The sequence below is a fragment of the Taudactylus pleione genome, unplaced genomic scaffold, assembly GCF_031769625.1.
Source record: "Taudactylus pleione unplaced genomic scaffold, aTauple2 ptg000173l, whole genome shotgun sequence".
In the NCBI taxonomy this organism is placed as follows: Eukaryota; Metazoa; Chordata; class Amphibia; order Anura; family Myobatrachidae; genus Taudactylus; species Taudactylus pleione.
Window position 1 is genome coordinate 3752297 of NW_028284575.1, and position 27710 is coordinate 3780006.

At 43.6% G+C, this 27710-nt stretch overlaps 1 protein-coding gene across 1 annotated transcript in view; it reads right to left on the reverse strand.

Moving 5' to 3' along the window:
- The window catches only part of DPP10 (dipeptidyl peptidase like 10), a 450217-nt gene that overhangs the window by 45846 nt on the left and 376661 nt on the right, over positions 1–27710 (reverse strand). The window contains exons 14-20 of the mRNA XM_088475553.1: positions 26291–26382; positions 17369–17416; positions 14007–14128; positions 10598–10645; positions 9046–9144; positions 8881–8950; positions 6388–6582 (exon numbers count right to left, since the gene is read on the reverse strand). Of these exons, the coding sequence (XP_088331679.1) occupies positions 6388–6582; positions 8881–8950; positions 9046–9144; positions 10598–10645; positions 14007–14128; positions 17369–17416; positions 26291–26382 (674 nt within the window). The remainder of the gene's footprint in view (positions 1–6387; positions 6583–8880; positions 8951–9045; positions 9145–10597; positions 10646–14006; positions 14129–17368; positions 17417–26290; positions 26383–27710) is intronic.

Genomic DNA, 27710 nt, shown 5'->3' on the forward strand with positions numbered 1-27710 from the left:
AGGGGATGGAAGGAATAGATACAGCGTTACACTCACATGGATAAAGGGGATGGAAGGAACAGATACAGCGTTACACTCACATGGAGAAAGGGGGTGGAAGGAACAGTTACAGCGTTACACTCACATGGACAAAGGGGGTGGAAGGAACAATTACAGCGTTACACTCACATGGACAAAGGGGGTGGAAGGAACAGATACAACGTTACACTCACATGGATAAAGGGGGTGGAAGGAACAGTTAGAGCATTACACTCACATGGATAAAGGGGGTGGAAGGAACAGTTACAGCGTTACACTCGCATGGACAAAGGGGGTGGAAGGAACAGTTACAGCGTTACACTCACATGGACAAGGGGTGGAAGGAACAGTTACAGCGTTACACTCACATGGATAAAGGGGGTGGAAGGAACAGTTACAGCGTTACACTCACATGGACAAAGGGGGTGGAAGGAACAGTTACAGCGTTACACTCACATGGACAAAGGGAGTATAAGGAACAGTTACAACGTTACACTCACATGGACAAAGGGAGTATAAGGAACAGTTACAGCGTTACACTCACATGGACAAAGGGGGTGGAAGGAACAGTTACAGCGTTACACTCACATGGACAAAAGGGATGGAAGGAACAGTTACAGCGTTACACTCACATGGACAAAGGGGGTGGAAGGAACAGTTACAGAGTTACACTCACATGGACAAAGGGGATCGAAGGAACAATTACAGAGTTACACTCACATGGACAAAGGGGGTGGAAGGTACAGTGACAGCGTTACACTCGCATGGATAAAGGGGGTGTAAGGAACAGTTACAGCGTTACACTCACATGGATAAAGGGGGTGGAAGGAACAGTTACAGCGTTACACTCACATGGACAAAGGGGGTGGGAGGAACAGTGACAGCGTTACACTCGCATGGATAAAGGGGGTGGAATGAATAGTGACAGCGTTACACTCGCATGGATAAAGGGGGTGTAAGGAACAGTTACAGCGTTACACTCACATGGATAAAGGGGGTGGAAGGAACAGTTACAGCGTTACACTCAAATGGACAAAGGGGGTGGAAGGAAAAGTTACAGGGTTACACTCACATGGACAAAGGGGGTGGAAGGAACAGTTACAGCGTTACACTCACATGGACAAGGGGTGGAAGGAACAGTTACAGCGTTACACTCACATGGATAAAGGGGGTGGAAGGAAACAGTTAGAGCGTTACACTCACATGGACAAAGGGGGTGGAAGGAACAGATACAGCGTTACACTCACATGGATAAAGGGGATGGAAGGAACAGATACAGCGTTACACTCACATGGATAAAGGGGATGGAAGGAACAGATACAGCGTTACACTCACATGGACAAAGGGGGTGGAAGGAACAGTTACAGCGTTACACTCACATGGACAAAGGGGGTGGAAGGAACAATTACAGCGTTACACTCACATGGACAAAGGGGGTGGAAGGAACAGATACAATGTTACACTCACATGGATAAAGGGGATGGAAGGAACAGATACAGCGTTACACTCACATGGATAAAGGGGGTGGAAGGAACAGATACAGCGTTACACTCACATGGACAAAGGGGTGGAAGGAACAGTTACAGCGTTACACTCACATGGATAAAGGGGGTGGAAGGAACAGTTAGAGCGTTACACTCACATGGACAAAGGGGGTGGAAGGAAGAGTTACAGCGTTACACTCACATGGACAAAGGGGATGGAAGGAACAGTTAGAGCATTACACTCACATGGATAAAGGGGGTGGAAGGAACAGTTAGAGCATTACACTCACATGGATAAAGGGGGTGGAAGGAACAGTTACAGCGTTACACTCGCATGGACAAAGGGGGTGGAAGTAACAGTTACAGCGTTACACTCACATGGACAAGGGGTGGAAGGAACAGTTACAGCGTTACACTCACATGGATAAAGGGGGTGGAAGGAACAGTTAGAGCATTACACTCACATGGACAAAGGGGGTGTAAGGAACAGTTACAGCGTTACACTCACATGGATAAAGGGGGTGGAAGGAACAGTTACAGCATTACACTCACATGGACAAAGGGGGTGGAAGGAAGAGTTACAGCGTTACACTCACATGGACAAAGGGGATGGAAGGAACAGTTAGAGCATTACACTCACATGGATAAAGGGGGTGGAAGGAACAGTTAGAGCATTACACTCACATGGATAAAGGGGGTGGAAGGAACAGTTACAGCGTTACACTCGCATGGACAAAGGGGGTGGAAGGAACAGTTACAGCGTTACACACATGGACAAGGGGTGGAAGGAACAGTTACAGCGTTACACTCACATGGATAAAGGGGGTGGAAGGAACAGTTAGAGCATTACACTCACATGGACAAAGGGGGTGTAAGGAACAGTTACAGCGTTACACTCACATGGATAAAGGGGGTGGAAGGAACAGTTACAGCGTTACACTCACATGGACAAAGAGGGTGGAAGGAACAGTTACAGCGTTACACTCACATGGACAAAGGGGATGGAAGGAACAGTTACAGCATTACACTCACAAGGATAAAGGGGGTGGAAGGAACAGTTACAGCATTACACTCACATGGACAAAGGGGGTGTAAGGAACAGTTACAGCGTTACACTCACATGGATAAAGGGGGTGGAAGGAACAGTTAGAGTATTACACTCACATGGATAAAGGGGGTGGAAGGAACAGTTACAGCGTTACACTCACATGGACAAAGGGGGTGGAAGGAACAGTTACAGCGTTACACTCACATGGACAAGGGGTGGAAGGAACAGTTACAGCGTTACACTCACATGGATAAAGGGGGTGGAAGGAACAGTTAGAGCATTACACTCACATGGGCAAAGGGGGTGTAAGGAACAGTTACAGCGGTACACTCACATGGATAAAGGGGGTGGAAGGAACAGTTACAGCATTACACTCACATGGACAAAGGGGGTGGAAGGAAGAGTTACAGCGTTACACTCACATGGACAAAGGGGATGGAAGGAACAGTTAGAGCATTACACTCACATGGATAAAGGGGGTGGAAGGAACAGTTAGAGCATTACACTCACATGGATAAAGGGGGTGGAAGGAACAGTTACAGCGTTACACTCGCATGGACAAAGGGGGTGGAAGGAACAGTTACAGCGTTACACTCACATGGACAAGGGGTGGAAGGAACAGTTACAGCGTTACACTCACATGGACAAAGGGGATGGAAGGAACAGTTAGAGCATTACACTCACATGGATAAAGGGGGTGGAAGGAACAGTTAGAGCAATACACTCACATGGACAAAGGGGGTGTAAGGAACAGTTACAGCGTTACACTCACATGGATAAAGGGGGTGGAAGGAACAGTTACAGCGTTACACTCACATGGACAAAGGGGGTGGAAGGAACAGTTACAGCGTTACACTCACATGGACAAAGGGGATGGAAGGAACAGTTACAGCATTACACTCACAAGGATAAAGGGGGTGGAAGGAACAGTTACAGCATTACACTCACATGGACAAAGGGGGTGTAAGGAACAGTTACAGTGTTACACTCACATGGATAAAGGGGGTGGAAGGAACAGTTACAGCATTACACTCACATGGACAAAGGGGGTGGAAGGAAGAGTTACAGTGTTACACTCACATGGACAAAGGGGATGGAAGGAACAGTTAGAGCATTACACTCACATGGATAAAGGGCGTGGAAGGAACAGTTAGAGTATTACACTCACATGGATAAAGGGGGTGGAAGGAACAGTTACAGCGTTACACTCGCATGGACAAAGGGGGTGGAAGGAACAGTTACAGCGTTACACTCACATGGACAAGGGGTGGAAGGAACAGTTACAGCGTTACACTCACATGGATAAAGGGGGTGGAAGGAACAGTTAGAGCATTACACTCACATGGACAAAGGGGGTGTAAGGAACAGTTACAGCGTTACACTCACATGGATAAAGGGGGTGGAAGGAACAGTTACAGCGTTACACTCACATGGACAAAGGGGGTGGAAGGAACAGTTACAGCGTTACACTCACATGGACAAAGGGGGTGGAAGGAACAGTTACAGCATTACACTCACATGGACAAAGGGGGTGGAAGGAACAGTTAGAGCATTACACTCACATGGATAAAGGGGGTGGAAGGAACAGTTAGAGCATTACACTCACATGGACAAAGGGGGTGTAAGGAACAGTTACAGCGTTACACTCACATGGACAAAGGGGGTGGAAGGAACAGTTAGAGCATTACACTCACATGGATAAAGGGGGTGGAAGGAACAGTTAGAGCATTACACTCACATGGACAAAGGGGGTGGAAGGAACAGTTACAGCGTTACACTCGCATGGACAAAGGGGGTGGAAGGAACAGTTACAGCGTTACACTCACATGGACAAGGGGTGGAAGGAACAGTTACAGCGTTACACTCACATGGACAAAGGGGATGGAAGGAACAGTTAGAGCATTACACTCACATGGATAAAGGGGGTGGAAGGAACAGTTAGAGCAATACACTCACATGGACAAAGGGGGTGTAAAGAACAGTTACAGCGTTACACTCACATGGATAAAGGGGGTGGAAGGAACAGTTACAGCGTTACACTCACATGGACAAAGGGGGTGGAAGGAACAGTTACAGCGTTACACTCACATGGACAAAGGGGATGGAAGGAACAGTTACAGCATTACACTCACAAGGATAAAGGGGGTGGAAGGAACAGTTACAGCATTACACTCACATGGACAAAGGGGGTGTAAGGAACAGTTACAGTGTTACACTCACATGGATAAAGGGGGTGGAAGGAACAGTTACAGCATTACACTCACATGGACAAAGGGGGTGGAAGGAAGAGTTACAGTGTTACACTCACATGGACAAAGGGGATGGAAGGAACAGTTAGAGCATTACACTCACATGGATAAAGGGCGTGGAAGGAACAGTTAGAGTATTACACTCACATGGATAAAGGGGGTGGAAGGAACAGTTACAGCGTTACACTCGCATGGACAAAGGGGGTGGAAGGAACAGTTACAGCGTTACACTCACATGGACAAGGGGTGGAAGGAACAGTTACAGCGTTACACTCACATGGATAAAGGGGGTGGAAGGAACAGTTAGAGCATTACACTCACATGGACAAAGGGGGTGTAAGGAACAGTTACAGCGTTACACTCACATGGATAAAGGGGGTGGAAGGAACAGTTACAGCGTTACACTCACATGGACAAAGGGGGTGGAAGGAACAGTTACAGCGTTACACTCACATGGACAAAGGGGGTGGAAGGAACAGTTACAGCATTACACTCACATGGACAAAGGGGGTGGAAGGAACAGTTAGAGCATTACACTCACATGGATAAAGGGGGTGGAAGGAACAGTTAGAGCATTACACTCACATGGACAAAGGGGGTGTAAGGAACAGTTACAGCGTTACACTCACATGGACAAAGGGGGTGGAAGGAACAGTTAGAGCATTACACTCACATGGATAAAGGGGGTGGAAGGAACAGTTAGAGCATTACACTCACATGGACAAAGGGGGTGTAAGGAACAGTTACAGCGTTACACTCACATGGATAAAGGGGGTGGAAGGAACAGTTACAGCGTTACACTCACATGGACAAAGGGGGTGGAAGGAACAGTTACAGCATTACACTCACATGGACAAAGGGGGTGGAAGGAACAGTTAGAGCATTACACTCACATGGATAAAGGGGGTGGAAGGAACAGTTAGAGCATTACACTCACATGGATAAAGGGGGTGGCAGGAATAGAGCCATGGTTATTTTTTAGACCGAACGGACAGGAACGCCATTACTGAAGCTCTTTCGAAAAATGTCGTCAGTAGGAACGGTGTTCCAGAGCCCCCCTACCAGCACGGAGCATTGGGATTTGGGTGGCCAGGGTGTGGATGGGATGGATCAAGGACAGACAGTCAGCCAGGCATGGACAGACAGCGGCGGCTCACGGACCGGCAGCCAATTAGGAGCAGCTGCTGTGTCATGTCCAGTATTACATATGGGGAACTTAGTAAGCCGGACACAGTATATAATCCTCTATAGATAGAGGAACGCAGTATCTCTGGATGCTGATGTATAATGATGAAATGACACAATGCAGCACAAACATAGAATGGAAACTGGAGGGGAAGGGTTTTAGTGATACGCACATTACAGGTTCATAGGAGCAAATGTAATAACACAGTGAGACAACTGAGAGGCGTCAATATGGTGCACAGTGACACAACACAAGGCCTGTGTGTGGGCAGAGTGTATGTTCCTGTAACTGGGCAGCAGAATAATAGAGGACTGCTGCCCATTTATACACATATGCCATATCGGCAGCAGACAGTCCTCTCAATAACACTGAGCACATACAGTAATATGTAATAATTCTCACTCTACAGCAGCTATTTGGTCCTTTACTTCCACAGATCCGAGTCCTCGGTGAACTTCTTGTAGGATCTTAAGTCCCTGGAATCCGCTGCCGCGTCCATCAAACTGAGCCACGATAACGTTATCGGAGTTTATAATGACAGAGTCCCAGTCCACGTGGAACCTGTCGGTGACTAGCTGGCTCCCTGGAGATTCATCCCTGAAAGAGCAATACATATATTGTGAGACTGCGTAACATCCAGAAATGACGCAGACTGCCCCCGTGGCCACAGTGATGCAACAGTCTTCAGTATACAGAGTACAGTATGTGTAAGATGTACGGAGTGCGAGATATCGTCAGTCCATTATCACTGTTACTAGATGGGTAGTAATGACTGCAGCTAGGCATGCTGGGATGTCACATGGTCCCGGAAAGCAAAGGGTAGAGGAGGACATAATGTCAGCAGCTCCTAATAAGAGATTTGTGCTCTTTAGTTAATGCATCAGACTGTTGCAGATTTGTTGAATATACAGTAAATATTGCAGAGAAAAGGTCAATATGATCGAGAAATAAAATTACTGCAGACGAGTCAGGATGGTCTCAAATGTCAAACATGAAGCAACCAACATTATCGTACATGAAGCAACCAACATTATCGTACATGAAGCAACCAATACTATCGTACATGGAGCAACCAATACAATCATACATGGAGCAACCAATACAATCATACATGGAGCAACCAATACAATGGTCCATAGAACAACCAATACAATCGTAAAAGAAGCAAACAATCCAACTGTACATGGAACAACCAATACAACTGTACATGGAACAATCATTGCAACTGTACATGGAACAACCAATACAACTGTACATGGAACAATCATTGCAACTGTACATGGAACAACCAATACAACTGTACATGGAACAATCATTGCAACTGTACATGGAACAACCAATACAACTGTACATGGAACAAGCAATGCAACTGAACATGGAACAACCAATCCAACTGAACATGGAACAACCAATACAAATGTACATGGAACAAGCAATGCAACTGTACATGGAACAACCAATACAACTGTACATGAAACAACCAATGCAACTGTACATGGAACAACCAATCCAACTGAACATGGAACAAGCAATGCAACTGAACATGGAACAAGCAATGCAACTGTACATGGAACAACCAATCCAACTGTACATGGAACAACCAATGCAACTGTACATGGAACAACCAATCCAACTGTACATGGAACAAGCAATGCAACTGAACATGGAACAAGCAATGCAACTGTACATGGAACAACCAATCCAACTGTACATGGAACAACCAATCCAACTGTACATGGAACAACCAATCCAACTGTACATGGAACAAGCAATGCAACTGAACATGGAACAACCAATCCAACTGAACATGGAACAACCAATGCAACTGTACATGGAACAACCAATCCAACTGTACATGGAACAACCAATGCAACTGTACATGAAACAACCAATACAACTGTACATGGAACAACCAATCCAACTGTACATGGAACAACCAATGCAACTGTACATGAAACAACCAATACAACTGTACATGAAACAACCAATCCAACTGTACATGAAACAACCAATGCAACTGTACATGGAACAACCAATCCAACTGTACATGAAACAAGCAATACAACTGTACATGAAACAACCAATCCAACTGTACATGAAACAACCAATACTACTGTACATGAAACAACCAATAGAATTGTACATGAAGCAACCAATAGAATCGTACATGAAACAACCAATACTACTGTCTATGGAACAACCAATACAACTGTACATGAAACAACCAATACTATTGTCCATGGAACAACCAATAGAATCGTACATGAAACAACCAATACTATTGTACATGAAACAACCAATACTATTGTCCATGGAACAACCAATAGAATTGTACATGAAACAACCAATACTATTGTACATGAAACAACCAATACTATTGTCCATGAAACAACCAATACTATTGTCCATGGAACAACCAATACTATTGTCCATGGAACAACCAATAGAATCGTACATGAAGAAACCAATAGAATCGTATATGGAGCAACGAATACAATTGTACCTTAGAGCAACCAGTAGAATCGTATAAGAAGCAACAAATAGAAGCGTACATAAAGCAACATATACAATAATAATAGTTTAGAAGGAAATCAGTAATCAAAGTTGGATTAGCACAAGTATAAAGTAATATACATCACAAAAACTTAAAAACAATAGTTTTATTTTAAAATGAAAATATATCTTTATTTTCCATCTACCATAATAAAAAAGAAAACTGAGCAACATGTCGTCGCTATAAAGAAACGTTTGATCAAAGCGAATCACACAGTTCCACTACGCAGTGTCCTGGTGATCGTGAACAAAACAAATCCTTACAAATTGTTTTTTTATTTTCTTGCATTTTTTTTTTATGTTTCCAATTTAATTCCCAGTTTAGAATCGTTAAGGACTTACACGATGAGAAGAAGAGGATATCGGTTCTGCTCTGTAAAATCCCGGGGATATGACAGTCGCAGCGGAAGCTCTTAAAAAGAGGGATAATAAGTTTGAGATAACTGTGTCTGTTGTCTCCCACAGTCCCCAAACTGACCCCCACGCCAGAAACGGCGCAATCTTTACCGTAATCTTCAATGTGAATCATTTTTATTTCTCTCCTGAATATCTGTTTCTGGGAAATGGCTTCATGCAACACAGAATTGTTTTCTATCGTATAAAAATCTGTGGAAAGGAAAGAACAGGGAATTAGCTGCAGAAATGTAAAATATTTAATAGAATCGATATCTCATAGGGAACGAGCTCCCCGCTTGTGTTGATTCTTCTGCCCCCACTATGCATAAAAATTTATATTGTAGATAAAGAAAATGATTTGCTCGCATATAGGTTACAGCCCTTTGTAATGTGCACATTCAAGGATAATAATTAAATATAAATATTTTTTTTTCCCCGTAAAACAGTGCGATGTTTTAAGTTGCTGCGAAACGGTAGGAAGCTTGTTCCGTAACTTAATACATTTAGAATTCACAGAACAATAGAGTCAATAACATATAATGGATTCTGAATCGGACGCAGCGCCGATGTTTATGGAGTTGGGCGATTTTCTGCCTGCGCAACAAAACAGTAAAGGCGCATGCAGTTACACTTTAGCAAGTGTGCTGGGCGGTGTTTGGGAGGTGACTATACAGGCGCCATGAGATGGTCATCTTATGTTGTGTTACGGGAGTGTCGCGGGCGTGATGCTGAAGTGGTTGTGTACACAATCACTCACATTGCAGGCCATACTTAGACGGACAATCTGCACCTAGTATGGAGCTAGTGCCAGTTTCCATGGTGCAGCTGATGGCGGCTTCTAAAGACGCCCCAGTCAGTACTACGGCATCTGAAGATGCTCAAAGTGGGCGTCTCAGTCCTTGCAGATTCAGACGCAAGTGAGGGCTCATTCGTGGGCGCACCAATGTTTGGAAGGGCTGTGGGTGAAGCCACTTAGCAGTAAAGCGAGTGGGTTAAGAAATGGGGATTGTTGTTGTCCCCCTCCCCATTTTCATTGTTGCATAGAAGGGGTCCCCTTAGTCACTGTTGTGAGCTGGTGTCCGCAGTGCTTGTACTAACACCCCACCACTACCACTACCGCCATTTTTTTTCTCTATTTAATACATCATGTGCTAATTTTATTATAAAGGGTCTCTGTATTCCAGGCTGGTATGATGGGCAATACCAATACCCACAGGACAAGTGGGTATATCAGCCGCTGAGCAGCTCCACCTTCTGCATATTGATTCAGCCCACACAGTGGCAAGGGGAGCAGGAGAGTCTGCAAATATCCACAGGAAAGAGAAGGCAAAAGACTAATCGCGGTTCCCCAGCCTGAGATGTTCTGCAGGACACATTGATGCGTAATCTGGAAGCGGCCAGGAAGATTAAGGCCTATTAATATATTATTCGCTGATAACATTTCCTGGTGGAAACAATCTTAATATCGGGGTTACCAATCTGTGGCACTGGTGTGAGCTGGACATGTAGCATAACTAATAGGAACCATGGAAACCCCAGTCCTGTGTGTACAAAGCCTTCGGGAAGGTCCAGTCTTGGGTATTACACCATTGTAATTGCTCTCTGGTGTGTCTTTATTTGCTATCTCTATGTACGAGGATAAGAGCTCAGGGAATGTACAAACCTGCCGGGTTATTCGTACTGTGTACACTGACCATAGGAACTCCTGGTCCTGGAAAACAGAAGGAGGGTACAGGAATAGTACATACAGTATAGGAATGAGAGAGGTATAATGCTCCCTAATGTTATCCAGGGTATGACAGGATGAATGGAGCTGTATTTCAGGACAGCAAAAATTAAATCACTCAGCACTCTCTAGCTCAATTCCCTATACACTTTTTTAGTCTCTCAGGCCAGTCGCTGTCACAGGTATTATCAGCTGTTCATTTTATTTATTACCAGTTATTTATATAGCACACATATAATTCCGCAGAGTTTTACAGAGGATATTTGGCCACCATTGGATCAGTCCCTGCCCCAGTGGAGCTTACACTCTATGGGCCTGATTCAGAGCCGCTCGTAAGCGGCCGCTCGTTCGCTCTGAGCGATGTTCGCACATCTGCGCATGCGTATGGGTCATAATGCGCATGCGCCAACCAGTCAGTGCGGTCGGAAATCGAGCGCTCGCAAAATTGCGAGTGCCTGCTAATTTGAGTGACAGGATGAGGCGTTTGTGGGTGGTAACGGGAAGGTGCTTGAAACGGGGGGTGGAGATCCGAACGCAGGCGTGCCAAACGGTCAAAACGGGCGTTTTAAGGGTGTGCATAATTAACAAAGCAGCGTCATCGGCCACGTCACTTGGTTGTCTCTTAGCCTGAACTGTTCGCATGATTGCGGTAAGAAAATCCAACCACAAGCACTGCGAGCAGTTCAGATGCCTTTCGATGTACTCGATTAATCTAATAAATAGCGGAGATGACGTAGGATGTGAGCGACCAGGCGGCGTCTTTACAAAATAGCGAGCGCATGTTTCGTTCACTCGCTCACACATAGAGGCGTCAACAGACCGCAAAGAGCGAGCGCCCAATTTAAATAGCCGGTCACTTTTTCTGAACGAGCGAGCGCAAATAGCGTCCGGCTCTGAATCAGGCCCTATGTTTCTTAACACATGCACTAATTCCGATGGTTTTCACTAAATGTTACAGAAGCATAAAATGAATATAAACCCTTCGCATAGAACTGTATAATGTCTGTCTAGCAGCATGTACCAGAGGCTCCTTGTAGAGAGGACACGAGTCTGGGATTTGCATGCAATAAATACTGGTTCAACATTTGTGATCGGCGGCTGAGTGAATCAGGGGCGGCCGGAAAATAAAGTTTGGATATAGCACTTTGTCATTTTCTGATTTTCTCCCTGTCAGGTTTGGGAGTTGTAATCAGATCAGCATCAAACAAACCAATTCTCCAATTTCATCTCTTTGAGTCGGCTGTAAGCAGAAAATCCTAGTTTGCTGGCTTGATACAAATCCCTGATGTTTATCGGTACAGTACAAATCCCATTAAGGACAGTGTGGCACTTGTAACAGCAAAACTCACAGGCGGATTATGCATTGTACGACTGCGGAGCTGAAGGACAGTCAGATTTTACAGAGAAGTCAGAGAAATAAAAGATTATATATATATTTTTTTATTATTATTATTATTATTTATTTATTTTTTTCATCTCTTCTGGGTATTTTATGTGTTTAGCTGCATCAGATTAATACTTCATTAAGCTTGTCTCCCCACCTCAGGCTCATCATTTCTATAGCAATGTATCTCTTATTTCTGTAGACCTGACGTTGTCTTCTATTATAAATGTCAAACAAATCGTTTATAACCTGCTCTTGATCTACAGTAATTTATCCTATACTCAGAGTTAGACTTATTGCTTCTTTTCTCTGTATTTACATCTGCTTTCTGGAAGCATTGCTGCTCTATTAATTATAAAACCCTTAATCCCATAATGATGTTTGTTTAGTCTTTATATATATCCTTCCGTTCCCTGGCTGTAAATAGGGTTGGCCAGTGATCATACAGTGATTAAGAGGGCAGACGAATCTCACACCACTACTTCTAATATTAATGTGTCTTCCAGCCTAACAACCCCCTCTGATCCCAGACCTAGGGTGTATTTACTAAAGTGTGTGTTTTTAGAAGTGGAGACGTTGCCCATAGCAACCAATCAGATTCTAGCTATTATCTTCTATAAGGTACTAACTAGATAAATGATAAGTAGAATCTGATTGGTAGCTATGGGCAACATCTCCACTTCTAAAAACCTGCACTTTTTCTTTGTGGGTAACTGGGTCTCTTTCAGATGACAGTAACTGAGCTCAGACACCAGACACCTACTGCTGCATGTGTGGGTTAGTAGGACGGTATTCCACAGCCGCTTCCTTGTGCAATGCCATCCACATCGATATCAGGCCCAATGATACTACACTTTATACAACTATACACCTTGATATTATACTTGACAGTTACACATGTTTATACTAACTTGATAGAACTATAAATGTTTATACTGTGTTTAATACTATTATACACATTGATAGTATATTTGATACAATCATACATGTTGATGCCATACTTGATACAATTATAAATACTGATGCTAAACTTGACACAATTACACATGTTGGTGCTATACCTGATACTGTACTTGATACAATTACACGTTGATGCTATACTTGATACTGTACTTGACACAATTACACGTTGATGCTATACTTGATACTGTGCTTGACACAAGTACACATGTTGATGCTATACTTGATACTGTACTTGACACAATTACACATGTTGATGCTATACTTGATACTGTACTTGACACAAGTACACATGTTGATGCTATACTTGATACAGTACTTGACACAAGTACACATGTTGATGCTATACTTGATACTGTACTTGACACAATTACACATGTTGATGCAATACTTGATACTGTACTTGACACAAGTACACATGTTGATGCTATACTTGATACAGTACTTGACACAAGTACACATGTTGATGCTATACTTGATACTGTACTTGACACAATTACACATGTTGATGCTATACTTGATACTGTACTTGACATAATTACACATGTTCATGCTATACTTGATACTGTACTTGACACAATTACACATGTTGATGCTATACTTGATATAACTTTACACATTGATACTGTGCTTGATACAATTACACATGTTGATACTATTATACAAGTTGATACTGTACTTGATAAAATTCTCTTACTAGGCAAGTTGATACTATACTTGATACTATTATACATGTTGACACTGGACTTTATATAATTTTACACACTAATACTGTGCTTGATACAATTATACACATACATACTGTAGTGTTATATTTGTTGATATTATACCAGTTTATAATATACTTGTTACAATTCTACACATTGATACTGTATATTATACAAAATGCATTGATACTTTTATACAAGATAATAATATACTTGATATTAGACATGTTGATACTGTACTATATACTGTACATTTATACATGTTTATACTTTGATACTTCTGTGTGTTTCTCACCTTTACAGTGCAGCAGGAAGTGATGGTTTAAAGGACTGAACTTTGCGCTGAAGTAGGAACATTGCTCTCTTGCAAATCCACAGGACAGACAATGACGCTTTAGTAAACCAAAGATTGATACACTGAAAAGTGATTATTAACATGATAAATAAATGGACATCAAGAAAAGATCTATTAAAATAATAACAGTGGAGTGATACATGTCATTGTACATATCTATTAATCAGGACTGTCCATATTACATGTGTTCTGAGTGTGAGAGGACACCGGGACTGTCCTTATTACATGTGTCCTGAGAGTGAGGGGACACCGGGACTGTCCGCATTACATGTGTTCTGAGTGTGAGAGGACACCGGGACTGTCCATATTACATGTGTCCTGAGAGTGAGGGGACTCTCGGAATGTCTGTATTACATGTGTCCTGAGCGTGAGAGAACACCGAGATTGTCTATATTACGTAATGGGGAGTGAGGGGACATTAGAAATGTCTGTATTACATACTACATACTGATAGATAGATAGATATATCTATATATATATATATACACACACATACACACACACACACACACACAGTACTGTGCAAAAGTTTTAGGCAGGTGTGGAAAAATGCTGCAAAGTAAGAATGCTTTAAAAAATAGAAGTGTTAATAGTTTATGTTTATCAATTAACAAAATGCAAAGTGAACGAACAGAAGATAAATCTAAATCAATATTTGGTGTGACCACCCTTTGCCTTCAAAACAGCATCAATTCTTCTAGGTACACTTGCACAAAATCAGGGATTTTGTAGGATTATAGTTTGGTATGATTGGTTAATCATACACCTACCAGGTGATAATGATCATCATTTTCATATGTAAGTGGAAATACATTCATTAACTGAAACAGAAACAGCTGTTGAGTTTGGGTGAGGAACAGCCAAACTCTGCTACAAAAGGTGAGGTTGTGGAAGACATGTTTCATGTCACAGATCATACACCATGGTAAGACTGAGCACAGCAACAAGACACAAGGTAGTTATACTGCATCAGCAAGATCTCTCCCAGGCAAAGATTTCAAATCAGACTGAGGTTTCAAAATGTGCTGTTCAAGCTCTTTTGAAGAAGAACAAAGAAACAGGCAACGTTGAGGACCGTAGACGCAATGGTTGTCCATCAGATGAAAGCCACATCATGCTCACTTCTCTTCGAAATCGGAAGATGTCCAGCAGTGCCATCAGCTCAGAACTGGCAGAAACCAGTAGGACCCACAAAAACCCATCTCCTGTTCATGGAAGAATTGCGGCTAAAGAGCCATACCTTTGACGTGGAAACAAGGCCAAGCGACTTAACTATGCACAATAATATAGGAACTGGGGTGCAGAAAAATGGCAGGAGGTGCTCTGGACTGATGAGTCAAAATGTGAAATATTTGGCTGTAACAGAAGGCAGTTTGGGCTGGAGAGCGGTACAATAATGAGTGTTTGCAGGCCACAGTGAAGTATGGTGGAGGTTCTTTGCAAGTTTGGGGCTGCATTTCAGCAAATGGAGGTGGGGATTTGGTCACGATTAATGGTGTTCTCAATGCTGAGAAATACAGGCAGATACTTATCCATCATGCAATCTGATTGGCTACAAATTTATTCTGCAGCAGGACAACAACCCCAAACATTCAGCCAATGTCATTAAGAACTATCTTCAGCATAAAAAAGAACAAGGAGTCCTGGAAGTGATGATATGGCCCCCACAGAGTCCTGATCTCAGCATCATCGAGTCTGTGTGGGATTACATGAAGAGCCCGAAGGGTTTGAGCAAACCTACAGTACATCCACGGAAGATCTGTGGTTTGGAACAACCTCCCTATCGAGTTCCTTCAAACACTGTGTGCAAGTGTACCTAGAAGAATTGATGCTGTTTTGAAGGCGAAGGGTGGTCACACCTAATATTGATTTGATTTAGATTTATCTACTGTTCATTTACTTAGCATTTTGTTAATTGATAAAAATAAACTAATAATATTTCTATTTCTGAAAGCATTCTTACTTTATCTATCTTAAAAATGCTGCAAAGTACCATCTAATCAGCTCCTAACTGTCATGTTACAGACTGTGCTATAAAAATGACAGTTAGAAGCTGATTGGTTGGTACTTTATCTCTCTCAAGTCTTTGATAAATCTCTGCCTATATACTATGAGGCTGATTCAGATTTGTACACACTTTTGCCACATCTGCGGCCGCATTGCGTGCCTGTAAAATGCAGATCTCCGCCACCCTTATACATTCTCTTGTGCGAGCAGCTATCACTGTCTGTACACATTTGTAACAGCCCTATCCTTGTTGCAGGAGATCCGTCTGTAATCCAGATCACTGCGTACGCTCACCTCTGGGTAGTCTGCGATTCCATATCCACGCCTACGACACGTTTATCCTATGCGCTAACCCACTGTCAGCAGCCAGTTACCCATTTAGCCACAAAGGGAGATCTGACTGACTTCCGTGCAGCTGTGAATAGCCCGGAGATCTGTAGAGACGCGTACAGTATGTGCACCTCGAGAACTGTAGAGACGCATATGTGCACCTGGAGTACCATAAAGACACGTATGTGCGCCTGGAGTACCGTAGAGATGCGTATGTGCGCCTGGAGTACCGTAGAGATGCGTATGTGCGTCTGGAGTACGTAGAGAAGCGTATATGTTCTTGAAGCACCGTAGAGATGCGTATGTGCACCTGGAGTACCGTAGAGACGTGTATGTGTGCCTGGAGTACAGTAGACATGCGTTTGTGTGCCTGGAGTACCGTAGAGTCGCGTCTGTGTGCCTGGAGTACCGTAGAGTCGCGTCTGTGTGCCTGGAGTACCGTAGAGTCGCGTCTGTGTGCCTGGAGTACCGTAGAGTCGCGTCTGTGTGCCTGGAGTACCGTAGAGTCGCGTCTGTGTGCCTGGAGTACCGTAGAGTCGCGTCTGTGTGCCTGGAGTACCGTAGAGTCGCGTCTGTGTGCCTGGAGTACCGTAGAGTCGCGTCTGTGTGCCTGGAGTACCGTAGAGTTGCGTCTGTGTGCCTGGAGTACCGTAGAGTCGCGTCTGTGTGCCTGGAGTACTGTAGAGTCGCGTCTGTGTGCCTGGAGTACCGTAGACATGCGTCTGTGTGCCTGGAGTACTGTAGAGTTGTGTCTGTGTGCCTGGAGTACCGTAGAGATGTGTATATACGCCTTCCAGAAGGCATGCTTTACGTGCAACTCTGTATCAGGACCTACTGTGTGTCCATTACATGGTCTGTGCTGGCTTTTAGTTACCATAGTTACATATATATTTGAATAACTTATATAAATAAATAAATATACTAATCATTAAACAATTGCCATAGACAGCAAGCTATGGTAGTACCTGTAAAGTTGTCGTCCTCTTGGTGAATCTTCTGTGCTTAGGAAATACCTGGTTAAGACAAACACAGTCACCTCACTAAAGATACACAAGTATGTCTGTATACTGTGACTTACATCCGTTATTCTACTACAACTCCCAGTATGTTTAGCCATGAAAATATATTGAGGACCTGACTCCTCAGTGCAGTATGGCTACTATAATGAATCCATTATGTTATCTGCCTTGCTGGACACCATGTGATGAGAAGAGCCTGAGAATCATCCCATCCCAGTGCGACACCACCCTCCAGCCACTGAAACCCCCAACAGTACAGCATAGTAGTGATATGTACCAGTATATGCATGGTGTAGTGAGTGGTGTATGGAGCATAAAGGACTGTATGGATATAATGGGCTGCATATGGAGGTATAGGGCTATATATGGAGGTACTGTATAGGGCTGTGTATTGATATAATGGGCTATGTATGGAGGTATAGGGCTGTGTATGGATCTAATGGGCTATGTATGGAGGTATAGGGCTGTGTAAGGAGGTATAGGGCTGTATATGGAGGTATAGGGCTGTGTATGGATACAATGAGCTGTGTATGGATGTAAAGGGCTGTGTATGGATATAATGGGCTGTATATGGTGGTATAGTGCTGTGTATGGATATAATGAGCTGTGTATGGATGTAAAGGGCTGTGTATGGATATCATGGGCTATGTATGGAGGCATTGGGCTGTGTATGGACATAATGGGCTGTATATGGAGGTATAGGCCTGTGAATGAATATAATGGGCTATGTATGGATATAATGGACTATGTATGGAGGCATTAAGCGGTGTATGGATATAATGGGATGTGTATGGGGGCATTGGGCTGTGTATGGATATAATGGGATGTGTATGTATATAATGGACTATGTATGGAGGCATTAAGCTGTGTATGGATATAATGGGATGTGTATGGATATAGTGGGATATGTATGGAGGTATAGGGCTGTGTATGGATATAATGGGTTATGTATGGAGGTGTTGGGCTATGTATGGAGGCATTAAGCTGTGTATGGATATAATGGGATGTGTATGGATATAGTGGGCTATGTATGTAGGTATATGGCTGTGTATGGATATAATGGCCTATGTATGGAGGCATTGGGCTGTATATGGATATAATGGGGTCAAGTATGGAAATACAGTATAGATATATTGGGCTGTGCATGGTGTAGTGAGTTATGGATGGAGGGTATTGGGCTGTGTATGGAGGTATAGGGCTATATATGGAGGTACTGTATAGGGCTGTGTATTGATATAATGGGCTATGTATGGAGTAATTGGGCTGTGTATGGATATAATGGGCTATGTATGGAGGCATTGGGTTGTGTATGGATATAATGGGCTATGTATGAATAGAATGGGCTGTGTATGGATGTAAAGGGCTGTGTATTGATATTATGGGCTATGTATGGAGGCATTGGGCTGTGTATGGATATAATGGGCTGTGTATGGAGGTATAGGGCTGTGTATGGATATAATGGGCTATGTACTGTATTGAGGCATTGGGCTATGTATGGATATAATGGGCTATGTATGGATATAATGGGCTGTGTATGGATGTAAAGGGCTGTGTATTGATATTATGGGCAATGTATGGAGGCATTGGGCTGTGTATGGATATAATGGGCTGTGTATGGAGGTATAGGGCTGTGTATGGATATAATGGGCTATGTATGGATGTAAAGGGCTGTGTATTGATATAATGGGCTATGTATGGAGGCATTGGGCTGTGTATGGATATAATGGGCTGTGTATGGAGGTATAGGGCTGTGTATGGATATAATGGGCTATGTATGGATGTAAAGGGCTGTGTATTGATATAATGGGCTATGTATGGAGGCATTGGGCTGTGTATGGATATAATGGGCTGTATATGGAGGTATAGGGCTGTGTATGGATACAATGAGCTGTATATGGATGTAAAGGGCTGTGTATGGATATAATGGTCTGTATATGGAGGTATAGGGCTTTGTATGGATATAATGAGCTGTGTATGGATGTAAAGGGCTGTGTATGGAGATAAAGGGATGTGTATGGATATAATGGGCTATGTATGGAGGCATTAGGCTGTGTATGGACATAATGGGCTGTATATGGAGGTATAGGCCTGTGAATGAATATAATGGGCTATGTATGGATATAATGGACTATGTATGGAGGCATTAAGCGGTGTATGGATATAATGGGATGTGTATGGGGGCATTGGGCTGTGTATGGATATAATGGGATGTGTATGTATATAATGGACTATGTATGGAGGCATTAAGCTGTGTACAGTATGGATAAAATTGGATGTGTATGATATAGTGGGATATGTATGGAGGTATAGGGCTGTGTATGGATATAATGGGTTATGTATGGAGGTGTTGGGCTATGTATGGAGGCATTAAGCTGTGTATGGATATAATGGGATGTGTATGGATATAGTGGGCTATGTTTGTAGGCATAGGGCTGTGTATGGATATAATGGCCTATGTATGGAGGCATTGGGCTGTATATGGATATAATGGGGTTAAGTATGGAAATACAGTATAGATATATTGGGCTGTGCATGGTGTAGTGAGTTGTGGATGGAGGGTATTGGGCTGTGTATGGAGGTAATGGGATGTGCAGGGAGGTAATGGGTTATATATGGAGGTATAGGGCTATGTATGGATATAAAGGGCTATGTATGGATATAATGTGGTATGTATGGAGGTGTACGGTTGTGTATGGAGGTATAGGGCTATGTATGGAGGTATAGGGCTGTGTATGGATATAATGGGCTATGTATGGAGTAATTGGGCTGTGTATGGATATAATGGGCTTTGTATGGAGGCATTGGGTTGTGTATGGATATAATGGGCTATGTATGAATAGAATGGGCTGTGTAATGATATAATGGGCTATGTACTGTATTGAGGCATTGGGCTATGTATGGATATAATGGGCTATGTATGGATATAATGGGCTGTGTATGGCTATAATGGGCTGTGTATGGCTATAATGGGCTGTGTATGGAGGCATTGGGTTGTGTATGGATATAATGGGCTATGTTTGGATATAATGGGCTATGTATGGAGGCATTGGGTTGTGGATGGATATAATGGGCTATGTATGGATAGAATGGGCTGTGTATGGATATAATGGGTTATGTATGGATATAATGGGCTGTGTATGGCTATAATGGGCTGTGTATGGCTATAATGGGCTATGTATGGAGGCATTGGGTTGTGTATGGATATAATGGGCTATGTTTGGATATAATGGGCTATGTATGGAGGCATTGGGTTGTGGATGGATATAATGGGCTATGTATGGATAGAATGGGCTGTGTATGGATATAATGGGTTATGTATGGAGGTGTTGGGCTATGTATGGAGGCATTAAGCTGTGTATGGATATAATGGGATGTGTATGGATATAATGGGCTATGCATTGAGGTATTGGACTGTGTATGGATATAATGGGCTATGTATTGAGGCATTGGACTGTGTATGGACATAATGGGTTGTGTATGTATATAATGGGCTATGTGTTGAGGCATTGGGCTGTGTATGGATATAAGGGGCTGTGTATGGAGGTAATGGGCTGTGTATGGATATAATGGGCTATGTATGGATGCATTGGGCTGTGTATGGATATAAAGGGCTATGTATGGATATAATGGGCTGTGTATGGATATAATGGGCTGTGTATTGAGGCATTGGGCTGTGTATGGAAATAATGGGCTGTGTATGTATTGAGCCATTTGGCTGTGTATGGATATAATGGACTCTGTATGGATATAATGGGCTATGTGTTGAGGCATTGGGCTGTGTATGGAGGCATTGGGCTGTGTATGGGTTTAGTGGGCTATGTATGGAGGCATTGGGTTGTGGATGGATATAATGAGCTATGTATGGATAGAATGGGCTGTGTATGGATATAATGGGCTATGTATTGGGGCATTGGGCTGTGTATGGATATAATGGACTGTGTATGGATATAATGGGCTATGTATTGAGGCATTGGACTGTGTATAGATATAATGGGTTGTGTATGGATATAATGGGCTATGCATTGAGGTATTGGACTGTGTATGGATATAATGGGCTATGTATTGAGGCATTGGACTGTGTATGGACATAATGGGTTGTGTATGTATATAATGGGCTATGTGTTGAGGCATTGGGCTGTGTATGGATATAAGGGGCTGTGTATGGAGGTAATGGGCTGTGTATGGATATAATGGGCTATGTATGCAGGCATTGGGCTGTGTATGGCTATAATGGGCTGTGTATGGATATAATGGGCTATGTATGGATGCATTGGGCTGTGTATGGATATAAAGGGCTATGTATGGATATAATGGGCTGTGTATGGATATAATGGGCTGTGTATTGAGGCATTGGGCTGTGTATGGAAATAATGGGCTGTGTATGTATTGAGCCATTGGGCTGTGTATGGATATAATGGACTCTGTATGGATATAATGGGCTATGTGTTGAGGCATTGGGCTGTGTATGGAGGCATTGGGCTGTGTATGGGTTTAGTGGGCTATGTATGGAGGCATTGGGTTGTGGATGGATATAATGAGCTATGTATGGATAGAATGGGCTGTGTATGGATATAATGGGCTATGTATTGAGGCATTGGGCTGTGTATGGATATAATGGACTGTGTATGGATATAATGGGCTATGTATTGAGGCATTGGACTGTGTATAGATATAATGGGTTGTGTATGTATATAATGGGCTATGTGTTGAGGCATTGGGCTGTGTATGGATATAATGGGCAGTGTATGGAGGTAATGGGCTGTGTATGGATAGAATGGGCTGTGTATGGATATAACGGGCTATGTGTTGAGGCATTAGGCTGTGTATGGATATAATGGACTGTGTATGGATATAATGGGCTATGTATTGAGGCATTGGGCTGTGTATGGATATAATGGGCTGTGTATGGATATAATGGGCTATGTATGCAAGCATTGGGCTGTGTATGGCTATAATGGGTTGTGTATGGATATAATGGGCTATGTATGGAGGCATTGGGCTATGTATGGATATAAAGGGCTATGTATGGCTATAATGGGCTGTGTATGGATATAATGGGCTGTGTATGGAAGCATTGGGCTGTGCATGGATATAATGGGCTATGTATGGATATAATGGGCTGTGTATGGCTATAATGGGCTGTGTATTGAGGCATTGGGCTGTGTATGGAAATAATGGGCTGTGTATGTATTGAGACATTGGGCTGTGTATGGATATAATGGGTTATGTATGGCTGGTAATGGGCTATGTATGGATATTATGGGTTATGTAACTGGTGGTAATGGGCTATGTATTGACATAATGGCTGTGTATGGGTATAATGGGCTGCGTATGGATATAATGCGCTATGTATGGAGGCGTTAGGCTGTGTATGGAAGTAATGGGCTGTGTATGGCTGGTAATGGGCTGTATATAGGGCAATGGGATGTGTATGGCTGGTAATGGGCTGTATATAGGGTAATGGGATGTGTATGGCTTGTAATTGGCTGTGTATGGGGGTAATGAAATTTGTATGAGGTAACAAAGTGTGTATGTAGAGTGACAGGGTGTGTATGGATATAATGGGCTTTATATGGGGGTAATGGGATGTGTATGGGTGGTAATGAGCTGTATATGGGAGTAATGGGATGTGTATGGGTGGTAATGAGCTGTATATAGGGTAATGGGATGTCTATGGCTTGTAATTGGCTGTGTATGGGGGTAATGAAATGTGTATGAGGTAACAAAGTGTAGTGTGACAGGGTGTGTATGGACATAATGGACTTTATATGGGTGGTAATGGGATCTACATGGGTGTTAATGAGCTGTGTATGGAGGTAATGGGCTATATATGGGGGTAATGGGATGTGTATGGAGGTAATAGGCTGTGTATGGCCGGTAATGGGATATGTATGGAGGTAATGGGCAGTATATGGAGGTAATGGACTATGTATGAGGTAACAAGGTGTGTATGTACAGGGTGTGTACGGAGGTAATGGGCTGTGTATGGCTGGTAATGGGATATGTATGGAGGTAATGGACTGTGTATGAGCTAACAAGGTGTGTATATACAGGGTGTGTACAGAGGTAATGGGCTGTGTATGACTGATAATGGGCTGTATATGGGGGTAATGGGATGTGTATGGAGGTAATGGGCTGTGTATGGCCAGTAATAGGCTGTATATGGGGGTAATAGTATGTGTATGGGTGGTAATGGACTGTATATGGAGGTAATAGGCTGTGTATGGAGGTAATGGACTGTGTATGGAGGTAACAAGGTGTGTATGTACAGGGTGTGTACAGAGGTAATGGGCTGTGTATGGCTGGTAATGGGATATGTATGGAGGTAATGGGCTGTGTATGGAGGTAATGGACTGTGTATGGAGGTAACAAGGTGTGTATGTACAGGGTGTGTACAGAGGTAATGGGCTGTGTATGGCTGGTAATGGGCTGTATATAGGGGGGTAATGGGATATGTATGGAGGTAATGGGCTGTGTATGGAGGTAACAAGGTGTGTATGTACAGGGTGTGTACAGAGGTAATAGGCTGTGTATGGCTGGTAGTGGGCTGAATATGGGGGTAATGGGATGTGTATGGAGGTAATGGGCTGTGTATGGCCGGTAATGGGATATGTATGGAGGTAATAGGCTATGTATGGAGGTAATGGACTGTGTATGAGGTAACAAGGTGTGTATGTACAGGGTGTGTACAGAGGTAATGGGCTGTGTATGGCTGGTAATGGGATATGTATGGAGGTAATGGGCTGTGTATGGAGGTAATGGACTGTGTATGGAGGTAACAAGGTGTGTATGTACAGGGTGTGTACAGAGGTAATGGGCTGTGTATGGCTGGTAATGGGCTGTATATAGGGGGGTAATGGGATATGTATGGAGGTAATGGGCTGTGTATGGAGGTAACAAGGTGTGTATGTACAGGGTGTGTACAGAGGTAATGGGATGTGTATGGAGGTAATGGGCTGTGTATGGCCGGTAATGGGATATGTATGGAGGTAATAGGCTGTGTATGGAGGTAATGGACTGTGTATGAGGTAACAAGGTGTGTATGTACAGGGTGTGTACAGAGGTAATAGGCTGTGTATGGCTGGTAGTGGGCTGAATATGGGGGTAATGGGATGTGTATGGAGGTAATGGGCTATGTATGGAGGTAACAAGGTGTGTATGTACAGGGTGTGTACAGAGGTAATAGGCTGTGTATGGCTGGTAGTGGGCTGAATATGGGGGTAATGGGATGTGTATGGAGGTAATGGACTGTGTATGGAGGTAACAAGGTGTGTATGTACAGGGTGTGTACAGAGGTAATAGGCTGTGTATGGCTGGTAGTGGGCTGAATATGGGGGTAATGAGATGTGTATGGAGGTAATGGGCTGTGTATGGAGGTAATGGACTGTGTATGGAGGTAACAAGGTGTGTATGTACAGGGTGTGTACAGAGGTAATGGGCTGTGTATGGCTGGTAATGGGCTGTATATAGGGGGGTAATGAGATATGTATGGAGGTAATGGGCTGTGTATGGAGGTAACAAGGTGTGTATGTACAGGGTGTGTACAGAGGTAATGGGATGTGTATGGAGGTAATGGGCTGTGTATGGCCGGTAATGGGATATGTATGGAGGTAATAGGCTGTGTATGGAGGTAATGGACTGTGTATGAGGTAACAAGGTGTGTATGTACAGGGTGTGTACAGAGGTAATGGGCTGTGTATGGCTGGTAATGGGATATGTATGGAGGTAATGGGCTGTGTATGGAGGTAATGGACTGTGTATGGAGGTAACAAGGTGTGTATGTACAGGGTGTGTACAGAGGGAATGGGCTGTGTATGGCTGGTAATGGGCTGTATATAGGGGGGTAATGGGATATGTATGGAGGTAATGGGCTGTGTATGGAGGTAACAAGGTGTGTATGTACAGGGTGTGTACAGAGGTAATGGGATGTGTATGGAGGTAATGGGCTGTGTATGGCCGGTAATGGGATATGTATGGAGGTAATAGGCTGTGTATGGAGGTAATGGACTGTGTATGAGGTAACAAGGTGTGTATGTACAGGGTGTGTACAGAGGTAATAGGCTGTGTATGGCTGGTAGTGGGCTGAATATGGGGGTAATGGGATGTGTATGGAGGTAATGGACTGTGTATGGAGGTAACAAGGTGTGTATGTACAGGGTGTGTATGGCTGGTAATGGGCTGTATATAGGGGGGTAATGAGATATGTATGGAGGTAATGGGCTGTGTATGGAGGTAACAAGGTGTGTATGTACAGGGTGTGTACAGAGGTAATGGGATGTGTATGGAGGTAATGGGCTGTGTATGGCCGGTAATGGGATATGTATGGAGGTAATAGGCTGTGTATGGAGGTAATGGACTGTGTATGAGGTAACAAGGTGTGTATGTACAGGGTGTGTTTGGAGGTAATGGGCTGTGTATGGCTGGTAATGGGCTGAATATGGGGGTAATGGGATGTGTATGGGTGGTAATGGGATCTACATGGGTGGTAATGAGCTGTGTATGAAGGATAATGGAATGTGTATGGAGGGTACACTGCACTGGGACTTGGCCAGTGTTTGGGTTCCTCTTACTAACACAGCCAGAGGTGCTTTACTGGAAGCTGCCAGTGAACAGTCCCCTGTGTGAAAGATCTGGCATCTAGTTAGGCTGTTCAAATAGAAGATTCTTTCAAAAATTCTGAGATGGAGTCTGAATGTATAAATAGAAATGCTGCTACATTAATAATTGATAGAAAGATGCTTATCTGCCCAGGTTCTGCAATAGTGAACATACAGGGCAGGGCATGTTGCCACGGTTGGAAGCAGTCACCGTGAAAAGTAAGTTTGTCCTATGCAGTTATCAGATATAAGTCAGAGAGTGGGCACTTACAGCTTCTGCGAGGGCTCATCGTACGCCAGGATCTTAATGACTTCCCAGCTCCCTGAAGTGAGATGCCGGATGCTGACAAGGTCTGTTTTCACCTGTAAACATCAGAATGTCAATGGTAGAAATACAATTGCTGGGAAACAGATGGCTCTGTGCTACCGCTTTCTGCATCAGTACAAGATGTGAAGGAGATTGTTGCAGATTGTGGGGTATTTTCATTTCACACGGGGAGAAAAACAGCATTCACTGCCTCTATCCATCGGCCAGACGTGCCTGGTTTTAGCCCTCTCTCCGTGGTGCTAGGAAAACTTCTCAGTGTTATTTATTAATGTGGAAAAGACCATCTCCAATTCCTCAGTTAATCACAGGGAGGAAGCATTTTATAGGGGGTGATATAAGGCAATAAATCACAGAGAATTGGTTGGTGTCGGGCTTAGAGCCAGCGCATTTTAATGAAGTGTGAGGGCACTGGGTCAGACTGACAGTCCGATCAGGGGTCTCGTGCTCTGGGACTGACCTTACAGTGTGCCACATGGACGGGGGAGTAGTTCTAAGAGCTCAGGGCCTGATTCAGAGCCGCTCGCTATTTGCGGTCGTTCGTTTAAAAAAAGGGGGTGGCTATTCAAATGAACCGTTCGCACTTTGCGGTCTGTTCACGCCTCTAAGTCTGAACGAGCGAGCAAAACTTGCGGTCGAAATTTTTAAAAATGCGCCTCCTGGCCGCTCGCATCATACGTCATGTCCGCTATTTATTAGATTAATCGAGTACATCGAACAGCGTATGAACTGCTCGCTATTCTTGTGGTTGGTTTTTTCAACCGCTATATTGCGAGTAGTTCTGACTAAAAAAAAAACCAAGTGACGTGGTCGCTGACGCTGCTGTATTAATTATGCACACCCATAAAACGCCCGTTTTGACCTTTAAGCACGCCTGCGTTCTGAATTCCACTCCCCGTTTTCAAGCACCTTCCCCTGTTACCACCCACATACGCCTCCTCCTGTCACTCAAAATAGCAGACATTCGCTATTTTGCGAACAAACGATTTTCGGCCGCACTGACTGGTTCGCGCATGCGTATTACAATCCGTACGCATGCGCAGTTGTGCTAACATCGCTCAGTGCGAACGAGCGGCCGCTTATGAGCGTCTCTGAATCAGGCCCTCAGCCTCCTGTGCTGACATTACATGGTGTCTAGAGGGATTCGTCACGCCAGGGCGTAGACGGAGGTGTGACCGGGTGAGAAACCTTTACGTTACTGTACAAAACAAAACAGCACCGTACTGGCAGGACAGCATACTACATATTCATCCTGACTTTTGATGGTCCTTAGAAGTCTCCACGTTAGAGCTGTGCTGATTTCCTATTGGACATCAGAAAGTCATGTGCTATGATTAACAAGAAGGGTCTAGATAGCACATTGGTG